Source organism: Misgurnus anguillicaudatus, chromosome 21 (genome assembly GCF_027580225.2).
Source record: "Misgurnus anguillicaudatus chromosome 21, ASM2758022v2, whole genome shotgun sequence".
Taxonomy (NCBI): domain Eukaryota; kingdom Metazoa; phylum Chordata; class Actinopteri; order Cypriniformes; family Cobitidae; genus Misgurnus; species Misgurnus anguillicaudatus.
In genome coordinates, this window is record NC_073357.2 from 9,169,939 (window position 1) to 9,195,739 (window position 25,801).

Here is a 25,801-nt window from a genome sequence, read left to right on the forward strand (position 1 = left end):
TCAAAACAGCCTGTATTTGAAATCGTCAAAATTTCAGACTATGAGGTAACAAAAATTATCACTGCCATGAAAAATCCAAAAGCCCTCGATGCATTTGGTTTTAGTACATATCTTTCGAAAGAGTACAAGGATCCTCTCATACGTCCAATTACGGATCTTCTTAATATGTCCTTTTCTCATTCTATAGTTCCAGCAGATTGGAAAGGGGCTGCAGTGACACCAATATTTAAAACGGGTGCAAAAACTGAAATGTCCAATTATAGACCCATTAGCATACTTCCTGTTATATCAAAAATAGCAGAGAAGTGGGTAGTCAGATTGTTGACGGCCCATTTGAAAAACAATCAACCTTCACTACATCCTTTACAATTTGGTTTTCGGACCCATCATTCCACTGATACTGCCCTGTGTGTGTTAACAGAGAACATAAAAGGTTTGCTTGACAAGAGTCCTTGTGTTGGGGCTGTTTTTCTAGATTTGAAAAAGGCTTTTGACTCTGTAAACCATCAGATCCTAATCTCTAGATTAACTCAGTTTAACATCTCTGATCAAGCTCTTTTATGATTTAGATCTTTTTTCTCTCACAGGAAACAGTACGTGACAGTAGATGGTGTCAAATCTTCTTGTTTAGACTCTGGAGTTGGTGTTCCCTAGGGGTCTGTCCTTGGGCCAGTTCTGTTTTCACTTTTTATTAATAACCTACCAAATTCATGTCCAAATGTCTCCTCGCAGATGTACGCGGATGACGCAGTAATCTACACCCATGCAAAAACAATTCAACAACAACTCATGCCTCATGTTGAACACCAAAAAAAAACAGTCTGTATGTACTTCTCCAAACGTCAGGTCGAAGTAATTAGATCAAACGTTTTCCTGAATGGAGTGGAACTTGATGTGGTCTCAGAATTTAAATATCTCGGGGTAGTTCTTGATTCAACATTTAGTTTCAAAAGTCATGTTAAAAAAATAGCACAGATAGTTAAATTCAATAAAATTCTACATTAAAAAACGCTATCCCATCACTATTGTCATGTTATAAAAAAACATAAGACTATTGGATTTTGATAATATGATCAAATTGAAAATGGCCTCCTTGATAGGTTTTAAACTCTTTAGCTCCACCACCCTTGAAAGACTTTATTAAGCCGAAAGACAATATGCAGAGAACCACTCGTGCTTCCACTAGAGGAGATTTAGTAATACCCCACAGGTGCACCACCTTTGGTCAGACAGTTTTGTCTGTCCGTGGCGGGAAGCTATGGAACAGTCTGCCATTAACACTGAGAGAATGCCCCACATATAGTTCTTTTAAGGTCCAGTTGAAAAAATGGTTGTGGGAAAACCAAAGTTGTACACATTAGTGGGTATGATGTATCTTTATTGCAGTCTCTATCTTTTCGATTTTTGTCCCTTTCTCTCTCTTATGTCTTTCTTTTCCTGTATATGTGTATATGGACCTCTGAAGTTTTATGAGTTTTTAAGTCATATGTGAATATTGTATAGGTTTTAGCTAATATTATTAAATGATGTAAATTATATCATGTAACGTTTTGAGACTAGTGTGATCTTAGTTCTTGGGACTACGGAAGGAAATTAGCGTTTCGCTACAATCCGGCATGTTTACATGTATGATTGTCATGCTTGTTCATTAACATGCACTATCCCAATCAAATAAATAAATAATTAATTATTAAAATCTAGCCGGAAGTAGTAGGTAATCCGGGTACTTTTCGCATTCGCTTTTTGAAATACTATGTATTTGGACATACTACACGCCTTGCCTACTGCTTTTCGCCTACTATATAGTATGGAATCTATCAGAAGACCCACAAGTGCCATATCATCTGCATATTTAAAGAGACTAAATACTAAACATTTTTTATTTTAAACTCATTAATATACAAGAAAAAAGTATGGGTGATACAATTGCTCTCTGTGGGGCTACTGTGTTTAAAATAATAGTTCCAGACAAACTGCCATTAGTCATGTTTCCATCACCATAAATGTATGCGCATTTTGAAGTATTGCATTAAAAACGAATGAAATTTAAAATAAAAAATCTTAATGTGCAATTTTTTTACGCTTGGTGTTTTTTAATTTTTGCGAGAAACAGTAAATGCGATTAATGGGAGATGGAAACGTATTAATATTATTTGCAGAATATTGCAGAATATCTGCTATTGCCTGCATCAAAAATTCAGTATTTCTTCTTTTGTGCACAGCATTCAGTTTGGCATTCACAAGCTGCACTGCTAATAAAGTAATAACTTGCCCTATCGTGACTACATGCAGTCCTGTCTTCATTTTCCAAAGTGCCTTGTTTTATTTACTGTTAGTTACTAGGTTAACAATACCACCGTCATTCGCTCAAACAACTTGATGGAAACACACCTAAATCAAATATGTTTGTTTTTCTTTTTTTGTGAATTTTGAAAAGATTTGCTTAATGTTTGGATGGGAACCCAGCTATTGAATGCAAGTCTTTGTGGGCGATTTAAAAGAAAATCTTTGATCTACCAAACAAGTGCCCCATTTACCCCCAAATCAATCAGTCGCTGAATCAGAATAGGAATCTTCATTGTGTTAAAAGCCTGAGTCTAAAAACTAAATTTTGAAGCTGTGCAATTGAGTTTTGTAAACTGTCTGGTCCAGTTATGCCATCCGAAGCGCAAAGTCACATGACTTTTGATGCAATTTATTTGGTTAACGTGTTTCTATTGTAGTTCATGCGCATGTTGTCTATAGATATTCTATGGATTAAAAATTTATTCTGACTTAATTGATTACAAATTTGTAGAATTTATGCACATCTTACCCTTTTTCATCCATCAGTTTTTTAAGCGATACACCAAAATGTGCATAAAAATAGATGGATGAAAATATAGCTAATGAGACATTTATTGTAGTATGTCTCCCATTGGAGTGGACTTTGCAGACCTTTTTCACTGTTTTCTCAAACAGCAGCATTACAAACTGAAAAAAAGTAGAAATGTCAAATAGCAAAACAGTAGCTCTTTGTATTGCATTAAATGTTAAATGCGTTCAAAACTCATAAGACTCATACGGAAACATCTATGTTACTTGTGGGCAGGTCAGTTATGTAATTTGGCTTTCAAGACAGTGGAAACTTTGACTGCTTCACAGATCCTAGACTTTGGGTCAAAGAAAGCATTTCTAATTTTATCTTGCTTGATAAAAACGTATGCCATGTTCGATTCAAGTCAGAAAGTCAGGGGGTGCAAACTCATCAGGGTTGAAAAAGGTGACAAAGACACAAGCCATACCAGTTCTCTAGACTGCGAGGAAATAGTCGCATTATGCAAGTATTTTCCCTGCCTATGCGACTACTTTTTATTAAAGGTCGCACTGGCATGACTGCAAAATTTAAATATAATTATATTAATTTAATGCACAGGCGATTACGTCTACGAAGCATCCAGTCACTCTCCCTTGTTGCTGCCCCTCCCCCGCCTTTCTATCATATCTCAGGTGCATATCACCACACCTCCTGACAGTACATTCACACAGGGCGAAAGCGTTAACGCTTGACAGAAGGCTTGTCTAAAGCGTGGCCAACAATTTACACCTGGTATTTAAATCCGTCTATTTTGTTCACTCTCGACCATTTCTGTCCTGATTACTTTTAGGGGTGGTCTGTGGAGACTGTGGGCGAGTCCCTCTGCTGTTATTTAAAGGTCCCATTTTTCCTGATCCCATTTTCAAACTTTAGGTAGTGTGTAATGTTACTGTTAGAGCATAAATAATACCTGAAAAATTATAAAGCTCAAAGTTCACTTCCAAGCGATATATTTTCTTTAACAGACTTCCCCTTTCAAAGCCTACAGCGAACGGCCGGTTTGGGCTACAGCCTTCTACTTCCTGATTGAATGACGTCAATAAAAGAGTTTTTTTGCTGACTCCGCCCACAGGAATACGTCAGTCGCCATCTAAGCTCAAACGTCTCTGGCTCTAAGCTGCTGTCGAATCACAACACATTAAACAAACTAACCAAATCAAAACTTGTTACTTATTTATGAAGGAGCAACTTCATAGAACAAGGAATACATCAGACCGTTTTTAGGACAGAGAAAACAGCACTATAGAGATAAGTAAATTGTGTGAAAATACTGCGTTTTTAACACTCAAAACATGAACATGTTATATTGCGCACCATAAACACAATCACAGAAAAAACTGGACCTTTAAACGCAAGCGGGAGTAATGGCGGGTTTAAAGCAACACTAAAGAGTTTTTTGCTTTTTGCTTCCCCTACAGGTTGGAAGCAGAATTGTCCATTACCACTGTCGTAAATAATTTTACAATGCATTGTACAAAAAAAGAGATCAAGTTGGCATGTTTAGTATCTGTAAACCGGTATTACTCACAAGTTTAGTAGCAGCAAAGCCAGGTCAACATCAGTCTTGCAACTCCTAGCCTCCTTCAGCTCTCGCCAACAAGTATAAGCCCGCCCTATGTTCACTTTAGTTTGAGCTCTTTCTCTATCGTGCTCCCGTTTTCTTTACTTCGCCTCCTACGAAATGAAACCCTTTTCTTTGCAGGCTCCACCATGATGACAATTGAAAAGCCGCAGGAACGCTAGGTAATGGTATCTTTCTTTTTTATGTACCTGCCATAAAGCAAGTTTTTGTAGTTTTCACTCAAACTACAGGGCGGTGACCCGACGGTTGGAAACTTCTTTAGTGCGGTTTTGGCCGATGGAGGGCTGCAAAGCAAATGTGAAAGTGCCGTTCACCCTGTTTTGAGTGGATGAACGACTGAAACTTTTTTGGAAACGTTACTTTAAGGTAAAAAAACTCTTTGGTGTTGCTTTAAATGGATGCAAATTAATATTATGTTAGAGTCTGCTGCTTGTGTTGTTAGTAAACATGCTGCACAGTGTTTTGTACATGTATAGATAAGGATCTTAATTTCAGCAAAGTTGAAATAAGATTGCGCAACTTTCACAGGCTCGCAAAATGAAACTAACGAAAGATCAACCGCTTTACTTTAATCAATGACAGCCTAAAGATAGCGTTGCACACTGTGTGTTTGAGCTAGAAGTCAGAAAAGGTCTAAAACATAGTGCTCGGTACATCCCAGTAGATAAATAGGTGGAGAGAAGGCGTGTGGCTGTTCGAACACATTCAACAACATGCACGTTTACACTACAAAAGCAATTTGGTCGAAAGTGTTTTCAACTACCTCTGAATGTGGTTGAAAGTGGATCTACAAAAACCCATGTTAATACCATGTTTAAAGTGTAAACAGCCCCTTATGCCAGGAAAAGTGTTGAGGACTGGCTGTCAAAGGGACAGAGACCAGTAAGCCCACATTAAAAGTCCTGAACAAATGATGTATTCAGGGTGCATGGAGACATTTTGTAATGATAACAGCACAAGAATGTGATTTCTTTACTCAAGTCTGTCTTAAAGTAGCCTAAAGCTTTTACAACAAAGTAAGAAAAAGTTGATTGTAAGGTTTATAGTTTACAGTAAGGCAAATATATCGTCCCTGCCCCGATAAAACTCACGTTTGTCCAAAACGGTTACTTTTCAGGAAGTGAAAAAAACAGTATTTCAAAAGCAGTTGAATGTAGCGTTGTCATACTTGGTCGGCATCTTTACATGTAACCATATTCGTGATTGACAGCTTTGACACCAAATGGATAAACGTGAAAATCAGATGACATGATTTCACAACATTTCATTGGCCATTTAGATATGTGAAGCATACTGTATACGGAAATGAACCTGGACATTCAATCCATCGAAAAATCTCAAAATGGACATACGTGGTTTTCATCGGACAGGGACGAGTATGGTAAAGTAAAAAATAATTTATGTGTATAAAGAAGAAAATTATCTGTATGTATAATGAATTTATCAATGCATTAAACATGTTTGAACTTGTGCCACCAAATTGAGGCCCAGCACCACCAGATGTACAACTTGGTGGCGCCAGTGCCACCCCTCTAAAATGTTAGTCTGGAGAACTGTAAATGCTGAAAAACTATATTGTTCATTGTTTGTTCGTGTAAGATAATGCATTTCCTACACAATACATTTACTTTACACAATCTGACTCTATCTAACAATATGTTTACATGCACAAAATTTTGTAATCCGATTTAATTTAATCCAATTGCAGGATCTAACAGTAAAGTTTGTATGTATCTTAAACATTGCAATTTGATTTAAATGATCGTTTACATGTACATTCTATATAATCCGAACCAAACGTCTGTGTAAGCACACAGCCAGGGTTGCCAGATTTGCAGATCAAAACCAGCGCAATGAACATTCAGAACTAGCCCAAAAGCATCCCAATTAATGTTCACAGCCCAAATAACTACTAATAAACAAAATCATTCATCTTTAAAAAAATTGAATCGATGTTTAAAAGTAGCTCAAATCTGAGGTCCGCAAAAAACATTTCTCTGTCTTAACCCTTTCCCTTACCCCTACCCCTTAGTTTTGCACGTTCACGTGTTTTTTGTTTAATTAAAATGTTACATTTTAGAACAGTTTTTTGTCATACATTTTCTTTGGGGGGCCGCGAAGGAATGCACCCTACACAAGGGGGGCCGCACGCAGAAAAAGTTTGAGAACCACTGAATTAAGGGATCATGTGTGAACAGGAACTTTTCAAAAGTACCAGTAAATCAATCCTGGCAACTTTTTGGGTATGAGAAGTTTTAACATTAAGTTAATAACTGAAATGATTCTATATGTATACAGTATGATAGCATATTGTAGGAGGTCAAAAAAATTTGTGTGTAAGAATATATCTGGGCCAACCATGACATCTAACGCAGATGATGTGTTTACTCAGCACTGTTTACAAAATCAAAGCAAGCATTTTTCCCTTGCAGTTCAGTAGTTCCCTTTGAAGTCACCTAATATGATGTCAGTGGGTCAAAAGCAGCTCCATGAATATAAACATTTACAACAAAAAATGTAAACATCAGCAAATACGCAGACCGAGTACGTTAGAAAACAGTCATACCTTGCTATTATTTCAAACACGACACCGGCAGTGATGCAGCTGTTTAAAGTTCCAGTGTCTGTTTATAACATTGCAGACTTTACTGGTATTTTTGTTCTCCTGTGTCAATGATGTGTTACAAATAATAGGTAGAGTATATGGAAAATTCAGCAGTTTTGGTATTACTTTAAAACTGTACACTTCTGGAATATTAATACAACAAATTACTCTTAATTGTAACAGACATTTAATTTGTGTAAATCTGCTTTCTGAAATTTGTACAGTATTGTAAAAAGTGCTATTTAAATAAATGTGAATTATGGGTGAACAAACAGAACAACAATAACTTGTGTAAACATCACACTTGTGTATTTTCTGGACATTTTTGGTTATTTTACAGTAATTTACCAGGATTACTACCTGCCTCTGCTCTAAGAATGTATTATATGTTTTTCAGATATATTCAAATGTGCTTAATCCCCACCTCAGGCCATTCAGAAATACAGCTTTGTAGAATGGCAGAATCCACTAAACGCCACATCAATTTTCAGCAAAATCCCCTAACTGCACAGAAGATGAAAGACAGTGTGACCGTGGATCACGTTAAAACTTGTGTCTCTTGCAGTATAACATCATCACAGATGAACGAGTGGTTATGTAGTTTAAGTCATAGATATTATGTATGAACTAGGGACATTAATTTCAGTTAATTTATCCATCAACCACAACTTGTAAACCGAACATAAACTGTTAACTGATAAGATTTTAATATTTACTCATTCCTGCCAGCCTTTTTTTAAAAAGCTGCCCGCCAGCAAAGTTTCACGAAATGCCTTCCAGGAAAATTTTCTTCTATAAATATATAAACATTTAAAAGAACAGACCCTCGACTTTTTTTACTGACCTACATACGCACTAGTTTGGGGCTCGCCCCAGACACACAAACATGGCACACACACAAAACGAAATGAATTATAAGATGACTAACAGTGAAACAGTACAACTACATTATTTTATTTTGTATTAATTTGCACTATATATTTAACTTTTTGGTAACATGTTAAAGTAGCTTTCTTCTCTTGGCAACTTTGGGGGACGTTGACCAGCTGCCACTGTTTGTTAAATTTGTTGATCAAAACAAAATGTACTTATTTTAGATCCATAGATAATTTAGTTTTATAAGTTGGGTAAGAGCACAACCTAGTGGATAATAGCGGAAATATGGATTGCCGTGAAAACTTGTCCTTGGCAGGGAAGCATTTTCTCTTAATTGACAAGATAACTGTTCAATGGCGGGGAAAGAGTGAAATTACTGAACCAAGCAGCTCGTGCATACAGTGCATGTGTTGTCTACCTTTGCAGTGCAAACACAATGCTCTACCAATGAGCCACAGTACAGAAACTCTTCTGTACATACAGAAACATTTCTAAACATCCATATCAAAAGTTTCTTTATTTCTGCTCCTGTGGGAACCCTTTAATAACATTGTTGGATCATCTGCCATAGATGTGTTAAGAAGATAATCTTTCTTCTCAGTCACTAAGTGCCGCGGGAACTCGGGACCAGCCGCGTACATCTCCAAAGAAGCAGTGAGAGGAATAAACCGAACCGCACCTTGTCATGCCTTAATTTGCCTTTGATGCATTCCCACCGCCTTGAGCCGTCTTGGCATGCATGCCGAGACAGATGTTGCTCCTGTATGCCGCATCCTTATAGACAGTTGCTTTTGTATGCTGGCGGAGATCATATTTAACCCGGCACAGGGGAAACAAAAGGCCCCTCTGTGCGCGATCACTCTCCCTGTGAGCTCCTCGGGCCCAGGAAGACAGATACGATCTGACAGGCTCTCATAACCAGGACATTTTAACAAAAGGATCTGACTCTTTGGACTCTGAAAATTACAGCAAGCTAATAACACCTAATCCCAAACTGGGAATGCAATGTTTTTGGCTACCGGTAGTAATCTGTTGTAGTGGAAAGGAGAAGATTGGGAACAAACTTGTCTTGCTGACACACGGATGATTAAGTAGATTATTAGGGTCTGTCAGAGCTCAGATATTGATTTCAAATTGCACTGGATCTGAATTAAAGGAACTAAGTATTTAATCTGTCACAAATTGCGAAAGCTGAAAGATACTGCACTTCAAAGCAGCAAATAATGCAATGTCAGAGTGAAGTTAAGAGGTACCTGGTGACCAGCACGGCTGCATCCACAGGAGGTGGATCATCTCTGCTCCCGGGAACGTGATTGTTGCCCAGGAAACGAGCCCCGTATTCCTCGTGCTGCCAGTGACAGAAGCTCTCCAGGGCTTTTTCTCCATGATGGCCCACCTTTAACTTTTCCTGAGAAAGCCAATGGATGACATTTTTACATTACACTATAACACACAGACTATGGTGCAATAAAACATCAAAATAGACTTGTTATACTTTATTTAAAGCATTGAAAATACTTACATTGGCCATCAAGGACCCTAATGGGCCACCATAAGTAGTTGGGAGTGGTTTAAATGTGGTTTACAGCTAGTGAAATTCATTGAGACTAACAAAGAGCTTTTTTCTAAGAATCTAAATCCACCATCTATTTGATATAACAGGTTGTGAGTTTAAAGGGTTTGCCCTGCAGCAGTGCTATATATTTAGACTAATGGCTATTCAATGATGTTCTGACATACATCATTTTAGACTTTAGAAGTGCACAGTCGAAACAAAGCATTCTTTCTGGCAGACTCTATGGAGTTTTGGGAAAGAACACAATCCAGCAATAAATGTAGGGGAAAACCAGTCATTAAAACACACACATAAGAGGCAGATAAGATCACAGGTCCTAAGGATACGAATAAAAAAGAGAAGGAACGGAAAACAGTTTGCTGGTTGAGTCAAGACGAACTGAAATTTGGATCTTAATTTTGTGTTTAGATCTCAGGGGTCAAATTCAGGGTTTACGGATGTTTCTTACCGGACGGCTGTGCAAGAGAACCAGCTTGGTGACTCGGATGTTCAACCTCACACCCAAATTCTGGTGCAGAAACATGTTGTACACCTGTGGAGGAAAGGGCACGAAAATGAGATATGTTGATAGTTTTTAGTTTCTGCTTATTGCATGTACCAACATGTAGCATTAATTAGCATATAGCGCTAACTCAGCAGTGACAATTCTGTTTTAATGTAATGTGTTTTTTGTTATATTAGAGGTCATCGTACTTAAACGAACATCCTGCATGTATCAGGACTGAAAATGTCCTTATAACAAAGCCCAGAAATCAGTCGGTCCAGGAATGTGCCAAGGTGTTACGTTGTAGAGATTTTAAACACCACCTCCAAAGTCAAATGGCAATGACTGCTTGTGTAGCCCCGCCCACAGGTTCCCGTTTAGGGAAATAACCTCACTCGGAACATAACATTAGGAATGCATGGTTGAAGTTTGTTTTTAAAGAAGTGTTTGTTTACTTCAATGTAACACAGATTTGTGTGTAAAGAATCCACAAGTCGATGCTGGATTTGCAAAGAGACTGTGCTTAAAAAACAATGTTGTACCATCAATATTGGGTCTGACAGGAATGGTACAGTCTTATGTGAGTAAAACATTTTAGTAAGTTACTACGTGTCACTATCTCGCTTTATTAGAGATTGCTTCATATTGTGTGTAATATCTGTGTCTAAACACATATGTTTGATTGTTTTAATTTACTAAAAACATGATTAATAAAGGTTCAACACTCAACATAAAATAACTGTAATATAACGTTAGAAATATACAAAGTTAGTGATAAGTACTTACTGTACCAGCCGCGATTTAGATTCTGATGTGCGCCTACTGTGTTGTATACAGTAATTTAGTCATGTTGGGTTTGAAGTTTCGTTGCTACTTCACCATACGCATTCTCATGTGTATCATCTCTAATGCTGCGTTTACACCAACCACAGTACAGGCGTGAAGCGTGAGTGATTTCAATGTTAAGTCAATGTGAAGACGCTTTGACGCGCGTCAGGAGGTCTCGCGGCGCGGAAAATAAGGCGTACGGCACGGCGCAGAAGGCGCGAATTGAGCGTTGTGCGCGGTACGCGCAAATGGTGCTTTTTGTGCATTTGCCGGTTCACGCGAATTTGCGGCTGACGCCCGAGTTGAAAAGTTTTAACTTTGGCGGAATTTCGTGCCGCATTAACCAATCAGGAGCCTGCTTGCTGCTGCGGTGGCAACCCCACCTGGAGTCACTCACTCAACCAATGCTTGATATTGTCTGTAAGCAGTCAGCCAGAGCTATACGAGACAAGTTCTTATTTCTATAAAGGAGACAGGAATAAAAAGGACCTCGCTTGGAAGAGTGTCAGTGAGGACTTTGGGCAACCTGGTAAGTTGTAAATACACACTTCACTTTTGAGTCACGTCACTTTTATCGACCCGCGTCGTTTATTTTACCCCTATAGGGAGGTTACCAAATACAAACTGGTAACTCTCGATAAATGCACAATCAACATCAGTCATCTTGCAAACAGACACCCGCATAGCACTTGCCCCTCCCACAAGAAGCGGGGTTTGCCTCTGACGCGCATCAAATGCTTGCTTTTTCCGCGCGTCTACTCCACTCTACACGCGCGAATGCATCCAAATTGTTCAAGGGGCAAACCACGCGCGGTAAACGCGATTTTGATGCCTCACTGCAAAAAATGACTTTCTTACTTAGTATTTTTGTCTTGTTTTCAGTAGAAATATCTAAAAATTCTTAAATCAAGATGTATTTTCTTAATGAGCAAAATGACCTAAGAAAATAATACTAGTTTTTAGACAAAAAATATACAATTTAAGTGAATTTGTGCTTAAAACAAGCAAAATTAACTGCCAATAATTTTGCTTGTTTTAAGGACAATCTCACCCAAATTGCATATTATTTGTCTCAAAACTAGACTTATTCACCCAGGTCACCTTGCTCATCAAGAAAAAGCATCTTAATTCAAGAATTTTTAGATATTTCTACTGAAAACAAGACAAAAAAACTAAGTAAGAAAGTCATTTTTTGCAGTGCTGAAACGCGGTTGGTGTAAACTCAGCATAACACCAAGAATATTTTGTGGCTTGAACATATATGTGTTCGGCTGCTTTACACATTAACGTTTTCAAAACAATTCCCCACATGTAACATTGGGGAATTTAGCTATCCAATCATAGCAGTGGGTGTTTACCTCCAGGTCTTCAATGCGGCCCGCCCATCAAAACGGAGCATTCAAGACTTATAATGCTATATTTGGGTGTCACATTTGTGGAACAAAGTCTAACGAAACAAATAGAGGTTAAAAGTACTTTTGTTGGCGAAAGTGACAATCATTTGCTAGACAAGACCCTTGGGTTGGGAAAATTTAGAACCCTTTAAAACTGCATTGAGACATCAATCTATTGAGGTCCAATAAAGTCCACTATATGGAGAAAAATCTTGAAATGTTTTCCCTAAAAAACATTAATTTCCTTCCGACTGAACAAAGAAAGACATAAACATCTTGGATGACATGGCGGTGAGTGAATTACCGGGATAATTTTAATGAAAGTGGAGTAATCCTTTAAAATATGTCTAACCAAAGCCCAAAAATAAATCAATAAATGAAACCAAACACCTTGTAATCACTGCTATTTTGTCAAAACTGACATGTAACCAAATTCAAGTTTATTTAGGCTAGAAGTGGGTTACTTTTTTGGGTTTATAGTTAATCTAGACTGTGAAATGACAGCTATTGCTTGTTGTGTATTGACCATGTGACCATTTTGGGAGAGAATGATTAAGATTAAAGATTGTAGAGTATTAGGAGCTGAACTTTAGGGAGTGCTCAAATATTGAGAAGCAACTAACAGATGTAAGAGAAATCACCTATGAGATACTCTTAATATCAGCGTTTATCTAAATAACAGCACTAAATTCTCCAGGGTTGTCGACCTTGTGTGTGAAACATGTAAATCTCAGGCCTTGGGGAGAACAAAAGGAGGCTTATTTTTTTTACCAAATCACACACATCTGGACGATTCCTGCAATTTTATATTCATCATCATATGACTCACCATTTAAGAGAAAAAACGGTCAATTTGTAAAATAGCTTTGCATTTTCCCAAAAGATTACAGAGAAACATCTCACAGCATACACTGCGTTTACAAACCTGTTCTGCATAACTGACAAGACAAAGTGAGGTAATTCACTCTGGGATAGAGCTGAAATTACACAAAACATACGTTTTGACTTTAGAAGCTAGACACAAACTTATGAGCTTGTACAGCAGATAAGGTAGACAAACTGCCTTGTTCAAGTTTACATCAAACCTATTTACCATCTTAATGAAAGTTCCTGTTCTTTTTGCATGTACTTATTTCACAATATTCCAAAAACAAATGTTTGTCTTCGTGATCTTAAATCAATTACACTGCAGGTCATTTTCAAGTAATCTTAAAGACTTTTTGGTAAGGGTTGATGTCAAACTCTTTAGTACAGTGGCTCTCCAGGAGCAAGATTGGAAAGTCTTAGATTCCATTTTTCTTTAAAGTTGTATCGCGGCCAAATATTGTCCAAATCTTAACAACCAAAACATCAATAGAAAGCTTATTTTAGCTTATAAATCTCAATTTCATATGACTGGTTTTGTGGTCCAGGGTCACTTCTGGCGCTTTTATATTACTCGACGGTTTAGGTCGGGTCAGCTCACCTCACTTTGGCTTGGTTAGCTTTTCCATCGAGTTTAGTAACACTTCAGAGTGGGAGGGATTATAGGCGTTATCATACAATTGAGAGTGTTGTTGGAATGCTATACATCCCCATACATTCATTCATTTCTCAGTCCGCCATAAAATTTAAATTGACCACCACAAATAGATGTTTGCACATCGTGTTTATCACTTTGTGTACAATCACCCGTAACGTCAGTCAACACGCTCCGCTGAGCCTCATTTAAGTTGCATTTAAGCATATATGCGGACGTGCGCGTTGCCACAAACTGCAAATTTGGAAAAACTGGTATGGTGTTCATGATTCTCAGTCTGTGGATGCTGTCATTGCTAAAAGGGAATTTGGGAACTTACAGCAAAACACAGATGACAACAGGTTTACTCGAGACAGCACAAGCTAGCACAAAGGTAAAGCTAATCTTTTAATCTTTCATTATAGCGATGACACTGGTGGTGATGATTCTCTCAAACCAGTGATCTACAGTGTTTTCGCGTCACGTTCTGGTATCGACTCGGGACGCTTGGAACCCCAACCAAGGTGGTACTAAAAAAAGTATTGGGTACTACGTAATGCACCCAGTGAAAAAGCCCCCAAAAGTAAGCTGACCCGACCCAAACCGTGGGGTACTATGCAGTGGTAAAGCGCCAATATATAGTTAAGATTTCTTTCACTTTGTCTGCCCTGCTGAAAAAAACAGCATACCAGCAAGACCAGCATATGTTGTGTTTTGGTGCTGGTTTGCTAGTGAACACCAGCTACACCAGCATCAAACCAGCATCACCACCAGCTAAACCAGCATCAAACCAGCATTAGCACCAGCTAAACCAGCATTAGCACCAGCATCCCATGCTGGTCATACCAGCATATGTTGTGTTTTGGTGCTGGTATGCTGGTGACCACCAGCTAAACCAGCATAGACCAGCATAAATCCCATGCTGGTCCATGCTGGTTTGATGCTGGATTTTTCAGCAGGGTGCCATCTTGGAAGGATATTTTTTGGATAGAGGTCATCATAATGCATTATGGGATTGCCTTTTAAGTAAAAGATATATGAGACATTGCCTTGAAATCTGAACAAAAAAAGATATGAGGAGCTCAGTTGGGTTAGGTTAGTGTTAGGGTCGCTAAACGCCACCTTGGTCAAAAATGGGATGATGATATTAACCCGAATGTTCTTGTCACATATTATCTATTCTTCAAATACTTTCATTTTAAATCTGCTTAATCCTGGACTAGGGCAATTTAGAAATAACACGTTGTTGGCAGAATCCATTTAAAGTCTGATAAAAAAAATTACATTTACAAGAAAACATGCCAGACGCACTTAGAGGGTTTTGCATCTGAGCTTTTTATATCTTAAAAAGACAGCATACTTTAATTACACGGCCAACCTTTCAGAACAGCTTTTGCGACAAGGTGCACTTGTGATGCTTTGAAATGCTGCCTAAGTAAGCATCTTACTTGCTTTTGGAACAGAGCCAGAGCTATTATTCTTTGTTTTTGAGAAAAAATACAGGTGTGTATGTGTGTGTCTGGGCTGTCGACTCATGAATATCACACATTGCACAGCTGTGGTCAGCAGAGCAAATGTTACACACATTTCTCACCCCTGACTGTCTCTCTTGTCTCGTTCTCTCTCCTGCTTCTCATTCTTCCATTTTTTACTTTTGCCAGGAGCTACGCGAGTGTCCATATGCTCTGATTTAAACCCCATGAGCTGCCCTGCTATAAATCATACGTAAGCTTTTGCCGTGAGAGCTGTACCAAAGGCGGAAAAAATGGGAAGTCCGCACAAAGGGAATCTGATGCTACGCTCAAATTTAAGAACATGTGTGAAGTCCGAGAGACTACAATACAGTGGTGTGAAAAAGTGTTGGCCCCCTTCCTGATTTAAAATTTTTAGGTTTGTCACATTTTAATGTTTCAGATCGTCAAACAAATTTAAATATTAATCAAAGATAACACAAGTGAACACAACATGCAGTTTATAAATAAAGGCTTTTTTATTATGCAGGAAAAACTAAATCCAAACACACGGCCCTGTGTGAAAAAGTGCACCCCGCACAGCCCCCGGTAAAACATAACTTAACTATGGTTTATTACACCTGAGTTCTTTTTCTAGCCACACCCAGGCCTGATTATTGCCCCACCTTTTTGAAATCAAGAAATCATTTAAATAGGACCTGCCTGACAATGTGAAGTAGACCAAAAGATCCTCAAAAATCTACACATCATGTTGAGATTCAAAGAAATTCAGCAACAAATGAGAAAGAAAGCAATTGAGATCTATCAATCTTGAAAAGGTTATAAAGCCATTTCTAAAGCTTTGGGACTCCAGAGAACCACAGTGAGAGCCATTATCCACAGGAATGGCTGGTCGACCGAAATTACCCCAAGAGCGCAGCGACGACTCATCCAAGAGGTCACAAACAACCCTACAAAAACATCCAAAGAACTGTAGGCCTCACTTGCCTCAGTTAAGGTCAGTGTTCATTATGACTCCACCATAAGAAAGAAACTGGGCAAAAATGGTCTGCATGGCAGAGTTCCAAGATGTAAACCGCTGCTGAGTAAAATGAATATAAAGGCTCGTCTCAGTTTTGCAAGAAAACAAGACTTTTGGGAAACCGAACTTTGTGGAAGGTGTGTGTCCCATTACGTCTGGCGTAAAAGTAACACAGCATTTCAGAAAAACAACATCATACCAACAGTAAAATATGGTGGTGGTAGTGTGATGGTCTAGGGCTGTTTTGCTGCTTCAGGACCTGAAGGTCTCTGCACCTAAATATATCAAATTGGCTTTACTAGTCATTTCAATATACTGTTTAAAATTTTTTGTTTAAATTTAAGTGTAATTTATAAAATATATAAAGCACTAAGGTAAAATAATTTGCACTGTCAATTTGATTATAACTTAAAGACAGCTAAAAACATATTTTACAGTGTACGTAATAAAAATGTGTGCAATGAATGAATGTACTAAAGCAGGGGTGTCAAACTCATTTTAGGCTGAGGGCTGGATGGTAAATAACGGCACAATGTGAGGGCCAGATAATTTTTTTTTAAACCTTAGTGTGCATATAATTGTGTTAAAATGAACTAAACAAACTAATTAATTAGCAAGAAACCTAGTGAAACACACAGCTCTGTAAAAAATACAATTCATAAGTCACACTCATAATGAAAATGCTAGATGGGGCAGTGGCCCAAACCAAAAAGGGCACTAATTGGGGGTAGTACTATTATTATGGTTTTAATAAAGTATTATAAATATGATGTGTTATATATTACTAGCATCAACTTAGACAAATGATTATAATGGGAAATATAATAACACGAATTAAAGTGTGAGAATCTGCTAAATATTCAATATGATTTACCTACTGGCTTGATGGAGCTTTGAATCCATGTTTGCAATGTTGAACTGCCTTTAGCAGCCTCCCTTTCCGTTCTCTGTCTATATTTTCTGAAGGCATTTGTGTTTTTTGTATATTTTGTCTACAAAGTGTGCCAACAACAGCAAATTTAGTGTTTATATTAACTTAGATCTGATCGGGAACATTAAATTAGACAAGCATTGTAACGTTAATACTAAGAATGTGGATATTTTGTTGTTGTTTGCTTGCTAAGTTGTTAGCACTTTTAGAACACCGACAGCAAATCATTACCGGAAGAAATACATAAACAAACTTCCAAATTACTAATTCTGTTGTTTAACAACTGATATAATGTAATGAATCTACCTGTTAATGCAACGAACTTCGGAAACTGTCGTCTTCGCTCTCCAGTCAGAGAGTGGACACAGAGATGCTGCGGAGCGGGCAGGAAAACACGAAGTGGATTACCGGAATCAGTGGATCTTTAGCGGAGCGGTAACATAAAACAGCAAGATTGTTGGGCACCGTGTTTAGTCTATGTTCCGCGTTTTGCTGTTTTCCGCAAGTATCTCATTTTAAAAACGAACTAGACATCTGCCTGAAATATGTATTTAATATTTAATAATACTGTATAAATCATCACGCGGGCCGGACTGGAGACCTTTGCGGGCCGTAACACAGGTACTCCTTTAAAAATGGGGAGGAGACTGCCAGAAACTCAGAGTTTACAGGATAAAACCTGCTCCCAACCAGGTTAGGTTCACAGAGTAAGTTACTGCAGAAACAGACTCTGAGTATAAGTTACCTCTCTATCTGAAACAAAAAACTTAAAGTTTCCCTTATTTCAGGGTTAACAACTCAGAGTTTTCACTTAACCACCTTTCTGAAACAGGCCCCTGATGCTGTGGCATGTGGTACATTCTCGAAAACCCTCCAATGTGGTTGAATTACAACAATTATGCAAAGATGGGTGGGCCAAACATCTTTCACAGCGCTGTAACAGACTGACTGCAAGTTATCACAAAAGCTTTTTCTTCTAAGGGTGGTCCAACCAGTTATTAGGTTTAGGGGGCAAGCACTTTTTTACACAGGCCCATGTGTGTTTGGATTTTGTTTTCCCTTAAAAATAAAAACCTTCATTTAAAAACTGCATGTTGTGTTTACTTGTGTTATCTTCGAAGAATATTTAAATTAGTTTGATAACCTCAAACATTAAAGTGTGGCAAACAGGCAAAAAAAAATCAGGGAGGGGGTCAACACTTTTTCACACCACTGTTATTTGAGACATTTTTATAGTTGGACCATGTTGTGACATTTTGGAAAGTAAATTTTTTGGACAAACATTATTTTTAGCTTAAGAACATGTAACTTTTTTGGAATAAAGTGTGCGTCTCACCATGTTCATGATGGTGAGCAGGAAGCGTTGGGCAGCCTCTGCACCATGGTAATGCACCATGTTCGCATCTGCAACCACTAGGGTCTCCACCGTGTACTCTCTGGTCAGACGGATGGCGTTCCTCCTGCCCCTTGCCTCCTCTGCCCCTTTCATCTTTTTCTCCTTCTTTTTGTCTAACACACACAGGTACACAAAACGCAAGAACTCTGTAAGATTAAAGAAAAAACTATGCAAGTTAGCAAACCCAAGCCAATGCATTGCAAGAGTGTGGTCTTGTATTCATCAACACAAAAGTTTTTCTTTCAGAATGAATGGGAAAGACAAACTGGAAAACATGAGAATTGAAGAGTAGGACGTAGAGAAGTTTTGGCGATTGTGATGCCCTGCTATTCAACCAAATTATTTACATTTGGGCATTTAGCAGACACTTTTATCTAAAGCGACTTACTATACAAAGATAAGGAAACAATCAAGTGATTTTTCATAGAGAGGCAAAAATACAAGAAGTGCTTATACCAAGTTTACACAATTCTGAAACAATGCCTGATGAAAGAGAAAGAGGACGTTTTATTTTTTTAGAAGATGCAAGAGGTGTGTCTGCAGTCAGTATCAGGATCTGCAATCAGTATCAATTTGTCAAGTAATTCACCGACCAATCCGTTGAAAAGGCATGACGTAAGGAATACTGTTTCCGGGTTCAAGCTTCCACTCATTTCAATAGAGGGTATTATTTAAACGTAAAAAAGTAAGCACTATTTATTCATATTACACATTTAAACAATTTTTTTAAACTTACAGTGTCACTGCACTCAGTGGTGTACAGATTTGTGAAGTGCGTACTGTGGTTTTTATTTCTCACCCTTACCTGTATACTCACTTGTCCCAGAGCGACACCCCATAAGCACCAACACACTCACAAATGCATACAGTATGCATCCACTAGTAAATAAGAGCATTCTAAATTACTGCTTATGTGTTATCATCATGTCAGTTTATCATCAGCAAGAAAAGACTTTAAAAGCCAAGGACAGAGACTGGATTGATTTATAGACGGCTTTAGTGTTTACCAGCATCTAACTCAGGGCCCAAATTTACTCATGTTTACTCGTGTTTAAACTACTTACAATCTTCACAACATGGATAACACATGCATGAAAGGAGAAAAATGTTTCACTCTTTTAATAGATATTTATCTAACAACTATTGATAGCTAACATAAAAGTAATTTAACATAAAAGAACACAGGTTTGAGATCCTATACATTAAAATCTTGAACATAGATATATAAATTAAAGCAATAAGCCCCAAGAAGCAGTGTGTTACCAGTGCATTTTATAACAGCTAAGGGGCGTTGTTAGACACGACGCGAAGTGCCAAAAACCTCCTTAGCTGTTATAAAATGCAATGTAAGACCACTGCTTTGTGGGGCTTATTGCTTTTATAAAAATGGTTACTACATATGCGTAGCAGGATTTAATAAAATAAAACACAAATAAGTTGTAATTATAATAGTACAAATAGTATTCTTCTGCCAAACAAAGCAGTCCCTCAGAATTAAGTGTTGCTGCAAGAGAGCGCAGTTCCCAACCAACACAGAAGCAGCAAAGACACATATGCTTGTAAGCATGTTTAACTCTTTCCCCGTCGTTTTTTTTTTTTTAAGTTGCCACCCAGTTTAAGTTTAATGCATTACAGAAAAAAAGATCTTCTTTAAATAAACATAAAATATCAAATGAAAAAACAGACCCCCGCTTTAAAAAAACCTGTTTCATCCTACCTTCATTTGTTCTCTTATCACCTCTAAAATTTTCAGCTAAAAGCGGAGATAATTCCATTTTTGTGGATAACTTTAGTAAGAGATCAGATTCAGAGCCATGATCTAAACTTACAAGGTGTTTTTAGTGTTGAGTGAATGCGTCAGTGTTTAAGTTGGGTAAGATAATAGTGGAGATATGAATTTGAGGTAGAAACTCCTCGTTTTCTCTTTATTGACGAGATGACTCAACAATATTTATTGACATTTATCTGGATATCGCCATTAATTGTGCAATTGACCTTTCGCCGGCCCCTTCCCCAAAACGGCCATTGTCCAATCACACATCACAGCAACCGTTACTATGCGAGCACGTCCGACAAACATTCACGCCCGCGGCGTTTGTGAGCGGTGCATACAATGGATAACACCGTGTGGACTGCCCCATACAATGGATATAACAGTGTGGACTGCCCCATCCAGTTAAATGTGTCGAACATTTACGAAGCATAAATACGTCTGCACAAAGGTAAGGCTTACAGCTAACTAGTTACAGTGTGGTCTAGATCTATCAACTAGAGGCAAGAACACAAATTGGACCAAAGTTATGATTACCATTAATATAATTGGCAGAATGTTAACCTACACTCTTAGAAGACATTGAACCTTTAGAGTTAAAAAAAGAACCAAGAAGTTCAAATATGAACTTGTAGTAATTATAAAGGTTCAAAGTTGAACTTACAGGTTCTATGAATATCCCTTGGTTTTTTGGACAGTTCTTTTTAGAACCTTTGTTGTGGCCAAAGGGTTCATTTTAGATCCTGACCTTTTGAGAAGGTTCCTTTATGAACCTTTTCTAAAATGGAGTCAGACTGTTAAGATTTTATATTTGTATAGACTAATAATAATAATAATAATAATAATTATAATATCCTTAATAATACAATTAGCCTATACAATCTGCATTATCTGCATATTATTATTATTATTAGTAGTAGTATTACTTTACAATAAGGTTGTTTTTGTTATGTTTAGTTTATGCCTAGTCACATGAACAATGAACAATACTACAGCATTCATCACTCGTATTAGTTCATGTTAATTTCAGCATTTATGTACATTACATTATAATACATTATTAAAATATAAAGTTGCAACTGTTAAATGAGTTAATACACAAATAACTAATATTGTATTGACATTAACAAAGATAAATGTTAATGCATTTTCTAAGGTTAACAAATACAACCTTGTGTGTTATCATTAATATATTTATAATTTTTTTGTTATTACACATGTGACGAATTGTGTGCGTGCGTGCGTGCGTGCGTGTGCGCATCCCTGCACGTGTGTGTGCAGTAGTCTAGTATGTGCAATGCATAGACATATAGTCTAAGCTTCATTTGGGTCTATTCAAATGAACTGAATATGGTTTGCGACAGGTACCTATAACACACACTAATAGCACAAGTGTCATTCAGAACTTATTTAATGCATGTATAATAAAATAAATAAGATACAGTGCTGGCCAGAACAACGGCCACATCCAATAAAACAATATGTTTAGCTGGCAGCAAACGTTTGTAAGTCTATGAAACCGAGACATATCGGCACTATGACGTAATTAATGTTCACGAGATAAGTCAGGCAGCCGCAGTCGCGCATCTACACGCGCAAGGTTTCACGCGCAAAAACCGTTACAACCGTTGCAGCGGGAGCAAAGGGACTGAGAGGAACAGCGCACCTATCTGAGGTAAAACCTAACAATTTTACTATTCACTTTATAAAAAATTTAAGATAACATTAACGTTATGTAGCCTAATGTTAATATTAAAGCGTGGGCTGCATATTTTGAGTGTTTTTGAAGAAAATATCTAAGACTGAATGTCTGGAAATATAGGAATCTTCAGATATGAATCACAAACGTGATGTAACCTAATTTTGATATAGTACTGTAAATACATTAATATTAATAGTATATAAATGCATATTTATCTTTTCAAATGAACTTTTATGTGATATTATTCTCCTCTAAACTGCAATTATTTTTCTAGGGACTGAAACAAATATGAGCACAGAAGTTATTCAATGGACTACTCAAGATGTGATTGGTTGACTGGAAAAAGTTTCCAAAAATGTATCCTAACATTTCAAGGTTGATCTCACAGCCTACTCTTTTTAACTGTCTCATATGCAACATACATTTTCTCTAAACAGACATATTGGCCTTTATCACCAAAATTTGAATTCATGTGGATTAAATGGTTGTGGCAAAATAAACAAAACTTTCAGTTCAAATCATATATTTATCAAAACCATAGAGATCTTCTTTGATTAAAAAGTAAAGCTTGTAGAGATAAGAAGATATAAAAAGGTTAAAATGAATGTTTGCTGCAATATATAATTCAGCATGCAATTTTGTTAAAATTATCATCTTCTACTCCTTGTTTTAGAGAATGAAATTGATGGGGATACGTTAATGAACCTAACTGAGAATGTGATCGCTAAATGTTTTCCTATAATAAAGGATCAAGTTAAATTCATTAAACTACAGAAACAAATAAAGACTGAAATGCCTACTAAGACTACACACATCAGTCATGAGTAAGTGTTTTACATCTAATTACTTTATTACTACACTGTAAAAAATATGCAGCATTTTTGTCAAATCAACATATATATTTTTGTTACTTTAACTTTAATATAATACATTTTAATATAAAATTGTATAAGTTATGTCAACTTTTCATTGAATGCTCCACTATTATATTCATCAAACACTTCTGCCTCAGACTATTTAGAAATAACAGTTTGTTGGCAGAATCCATTAAGATTTTGATAAAAATGCAAATTTTCAAGAAAGCATGTAAAAGGCGGACGGTTTTGCATCGGAACTCTTATTTATCTTCTATTTTCAGGTATCCAACAAGTTACCAATAAAACAAGTTGTGCTTATCCCTTGTAACCAAATACCGGTTCTTGAGAGACAAAACTGGAAGAGATTGGAACCACAAGATTTCATCAAGGGTCCAACAGATAACCAGTGCAGAGGTAAGCATGTCAGACAAAGTGACACCTTAATGGGCAATTTAAAAATGCTTTGTTATTGATGTGATTACACATGAGATTATGCGAGTATATGGCAAATGCAAGCGTCTCTTTTATCATAACCGGTTTTGACGCGTGTGCAGCAGACACTTATTTTGACAAAACACGTGATGCACATGATCTCTCGATGCGCAGAACACATATTTTGAAAAAAGGAACCACACACATGACGGGGTACATACATGTTGTGACGAACATCTCATCGAGCCCCCCTTAAAAAAAGAAGTCACCGGCCGCTACTGAAAAGCAGTAAAGTTATCAACTTTTTAAAGTTGGTATTACATTGTGACCAGTGGCAGCTGGTGACTTCTCTTCCGGGGGGCGTTAATTAAACCATGTGTATTATGCGTCTTGTCAAAATAAGTGCCTGCTGCACATGCATCGAAACGATATGATAAAAAAGACACATTCACAAAATACTTGCAAGACACTAACTTAACAGTAAACTCATTAAACACTTTTATCATAAACCCCTTAGATGTGTAGGCAGCATGGACTTTTTTTGACAAGATGCATGATGCACATAAATCACATGACGCGCCAAACACATATTTTGAATGGGCAAACCACACACATGGCGAGCTTCACATCGTGCACCCTCAAAACAGCCGCCACTGATTGTGACAGGTAAAAATTCCTAAAAAAGCATCTGAACTGGGAAGTTGGAATGTTTTTAAAGTTAAAAATAATATTTGTCTATAATATTAAATCCAAGTAGGAGCTTTGTATAACATTATCACTTTCTTGTTTAGGTACCAACCCGGTTCTATATATAAAAGGAAGCCCTTTGGGTGCAGATTCAATCCTGGAGATAATGATGGAAGTCTGTGAGGTAGAAGATGTCACCATAGCCCTTGTGCAGTCCACTTCATCTTCAACACTGAATAATTAATTGTTTAAATTAATGTATGTTTATGTAAATGCATAGAGTGGAGTGTAAATACATGATGTGGATGATATATTTTAAATATCTATATATATCAATATATTGAATATACTAAAGAATATATACATATATGCATGTATGTAACGAAACAAAACAAAAATGGCCCCTGCAGTTATTAAATTGCCAATTTCTTGTTTAAATGTATGTTTATGTAATGGCATAGTGTAGAGTGTAAATACATGATGTGGAGGAATCAACCTTATTTTTAATCATATTTAAATTATACCACGGGGCTGTTGAATGCTTTATTCTGGTTGGTTGAAAAATGTTCCATGGGTATGAATTATTTTCGATAACCGCACACCCATCTTGTCAAATGTTTTAAAAATAGGCACCAGAGAAATTATGATTTTGTGGTAATCATGGTATAAACGGAATAATTGACTCAGGTCCTTTGAATTATTGGAAAATAATGCACACGGTCCGCAATGTAACGGCAACCCGCTTCGCGTTGTGCCACATTACCACCTTGGGTGTGCATTATTTTCTTATAATTAAATGGCCCGTCGTCAGTTATTCCTTACATATATCAATGATATATTCAGTTACATTCTGTTAAATGTTGAAGGAAATTGTTGAATGATTGACTGAAATATTAAGATTGCTTTTAGAGAATGTTTTGTCTTTAGCCTGTTTGTTTAAAGTGCCGTCTTGTTATACAATAAACGTTTAATGAAGTATCATGATGTTGTGTCTGTTATGAAAAAGTGTAATGATAGTAATGAATAATAATAATAAAAATAATAATAATAGTAATAATATTTATTATTATTATAATGTCCAGAAGAAGGTTCGAAAAGGAACTCTGCTGGTTCTTTAAAGCACCTTTAAAAGAGGGTTCTAATTGGAACCTTTTTAAAAAGGTTCAAAAATGAACCTCAAAGGTTCCCCCACAGTTGCAATCTCCAGGAACTTCAAAAGGTTCATTTTAGAACCTTTTCTTTTTAGAGTGTACAGTACACTCTAAGCTAAGTTTAATTAGTTATTTTGCCAACATTAGTTAACATTTTAGCTAACGCTAGCTACATTAGCTGCTGTTGTGTTTACTTTTCGTCAGTTTACAACAAAGTCGAACATAGCGCCCTAACAATCAACTTTAAATTATTTGTTTTTATCTTTCATGTAGCATTTTATGAACAGAAAACCTACCCCTGAGTTTCCCAATCCCGTAAATGCTGTGCAATTTTATTATATTATACATTTTATTTATTATATTATCTGTCCTGCAACTTTTAAGCCAAAGCAATTTCCTATTTGTGAATTCTGGTTATCACCAAAGGAAATAAAACATTATGATTCTCAAAATGGCTATCCTCAAAACAACAGAGAAATGTTAGTTAGCTTTGAATGGCTTTGAAAAACATGTAGGAGCTAGCTGACATACCCTTGTATTTTAACAAAATATCTGCTCGCAATAGACATTAATAGACCATACCATATGAAAGAGAACTTACCCGGCAGTGCAAGAGCATTACTGGTCCACAAGGCTGTGCTGGTTGCATTTGAGTTACAGGTCATGTGGTTTCTAATTTTT

General features: G+C 37.0%; 1 protein-coding gene and 1 long non-coding RNA gene across 6 annotated transcripts in view; one reads left to right on the forward strand and one right to left on the reverse strand.

Moving 5' to 3' along the window:
• The window catches only part of adamts17 (ADAM metallopeptidase with thrombospondin type 1 motif, 17), a 244,291-nt gene that overhangs the window by 191,683 nt on the left and 26,807 nt on the right, over positions 1–25,801 (reverse strand). For all 3 annotated transcript variants that reach the window (XM_055187083.2, XM_055186975.2, XM_055187023.2), the window contains exons 4-6: positions 18,461–18,633; positions 9,945–10,028; positions 9,174–9,328 (exon numbers count right to left, since the gene is read on the reverse strand). In XM_055187083.2, coding sequence (XP_055043058.2) covers positions 9,174–9,328; positions 9,945–10,028; positions 18,461–18,633 — 412 coding nt within the window. The remainder of the gene's footprint in view (positions 1–9,173; positions 9,329–9,944; positions 10,029–18,460; positions 18,634–25,801) is intronic.
• On the forward strand, positions 21,817–24,950 carry LOC141352910 (uncharacterized). 3 transcript variants are annotated; one of them, XR_012359967.1, is made up of 6 exons: positions 21,833–21,966; positions 22,268–22,368; positions 22,667–22,817; positions 23,132–23,264; positions 23,800–23,948; positions 24,074–24,950. It is a non-coding gene; the product is annotated as an uncharacterized lncRNA (long non-coding RNA). The 3 variants fall into 3 exon arrangements; XR_012359966.1 differs by having other exon boundaries at positions 21,817–21,966; positions 22,268–22,817; XR_012359968.1 differs by lacking the exon at positions 23,800–23,948 and having other exon boundaries at positions 21,821–21,966; positions 22,268–22,817.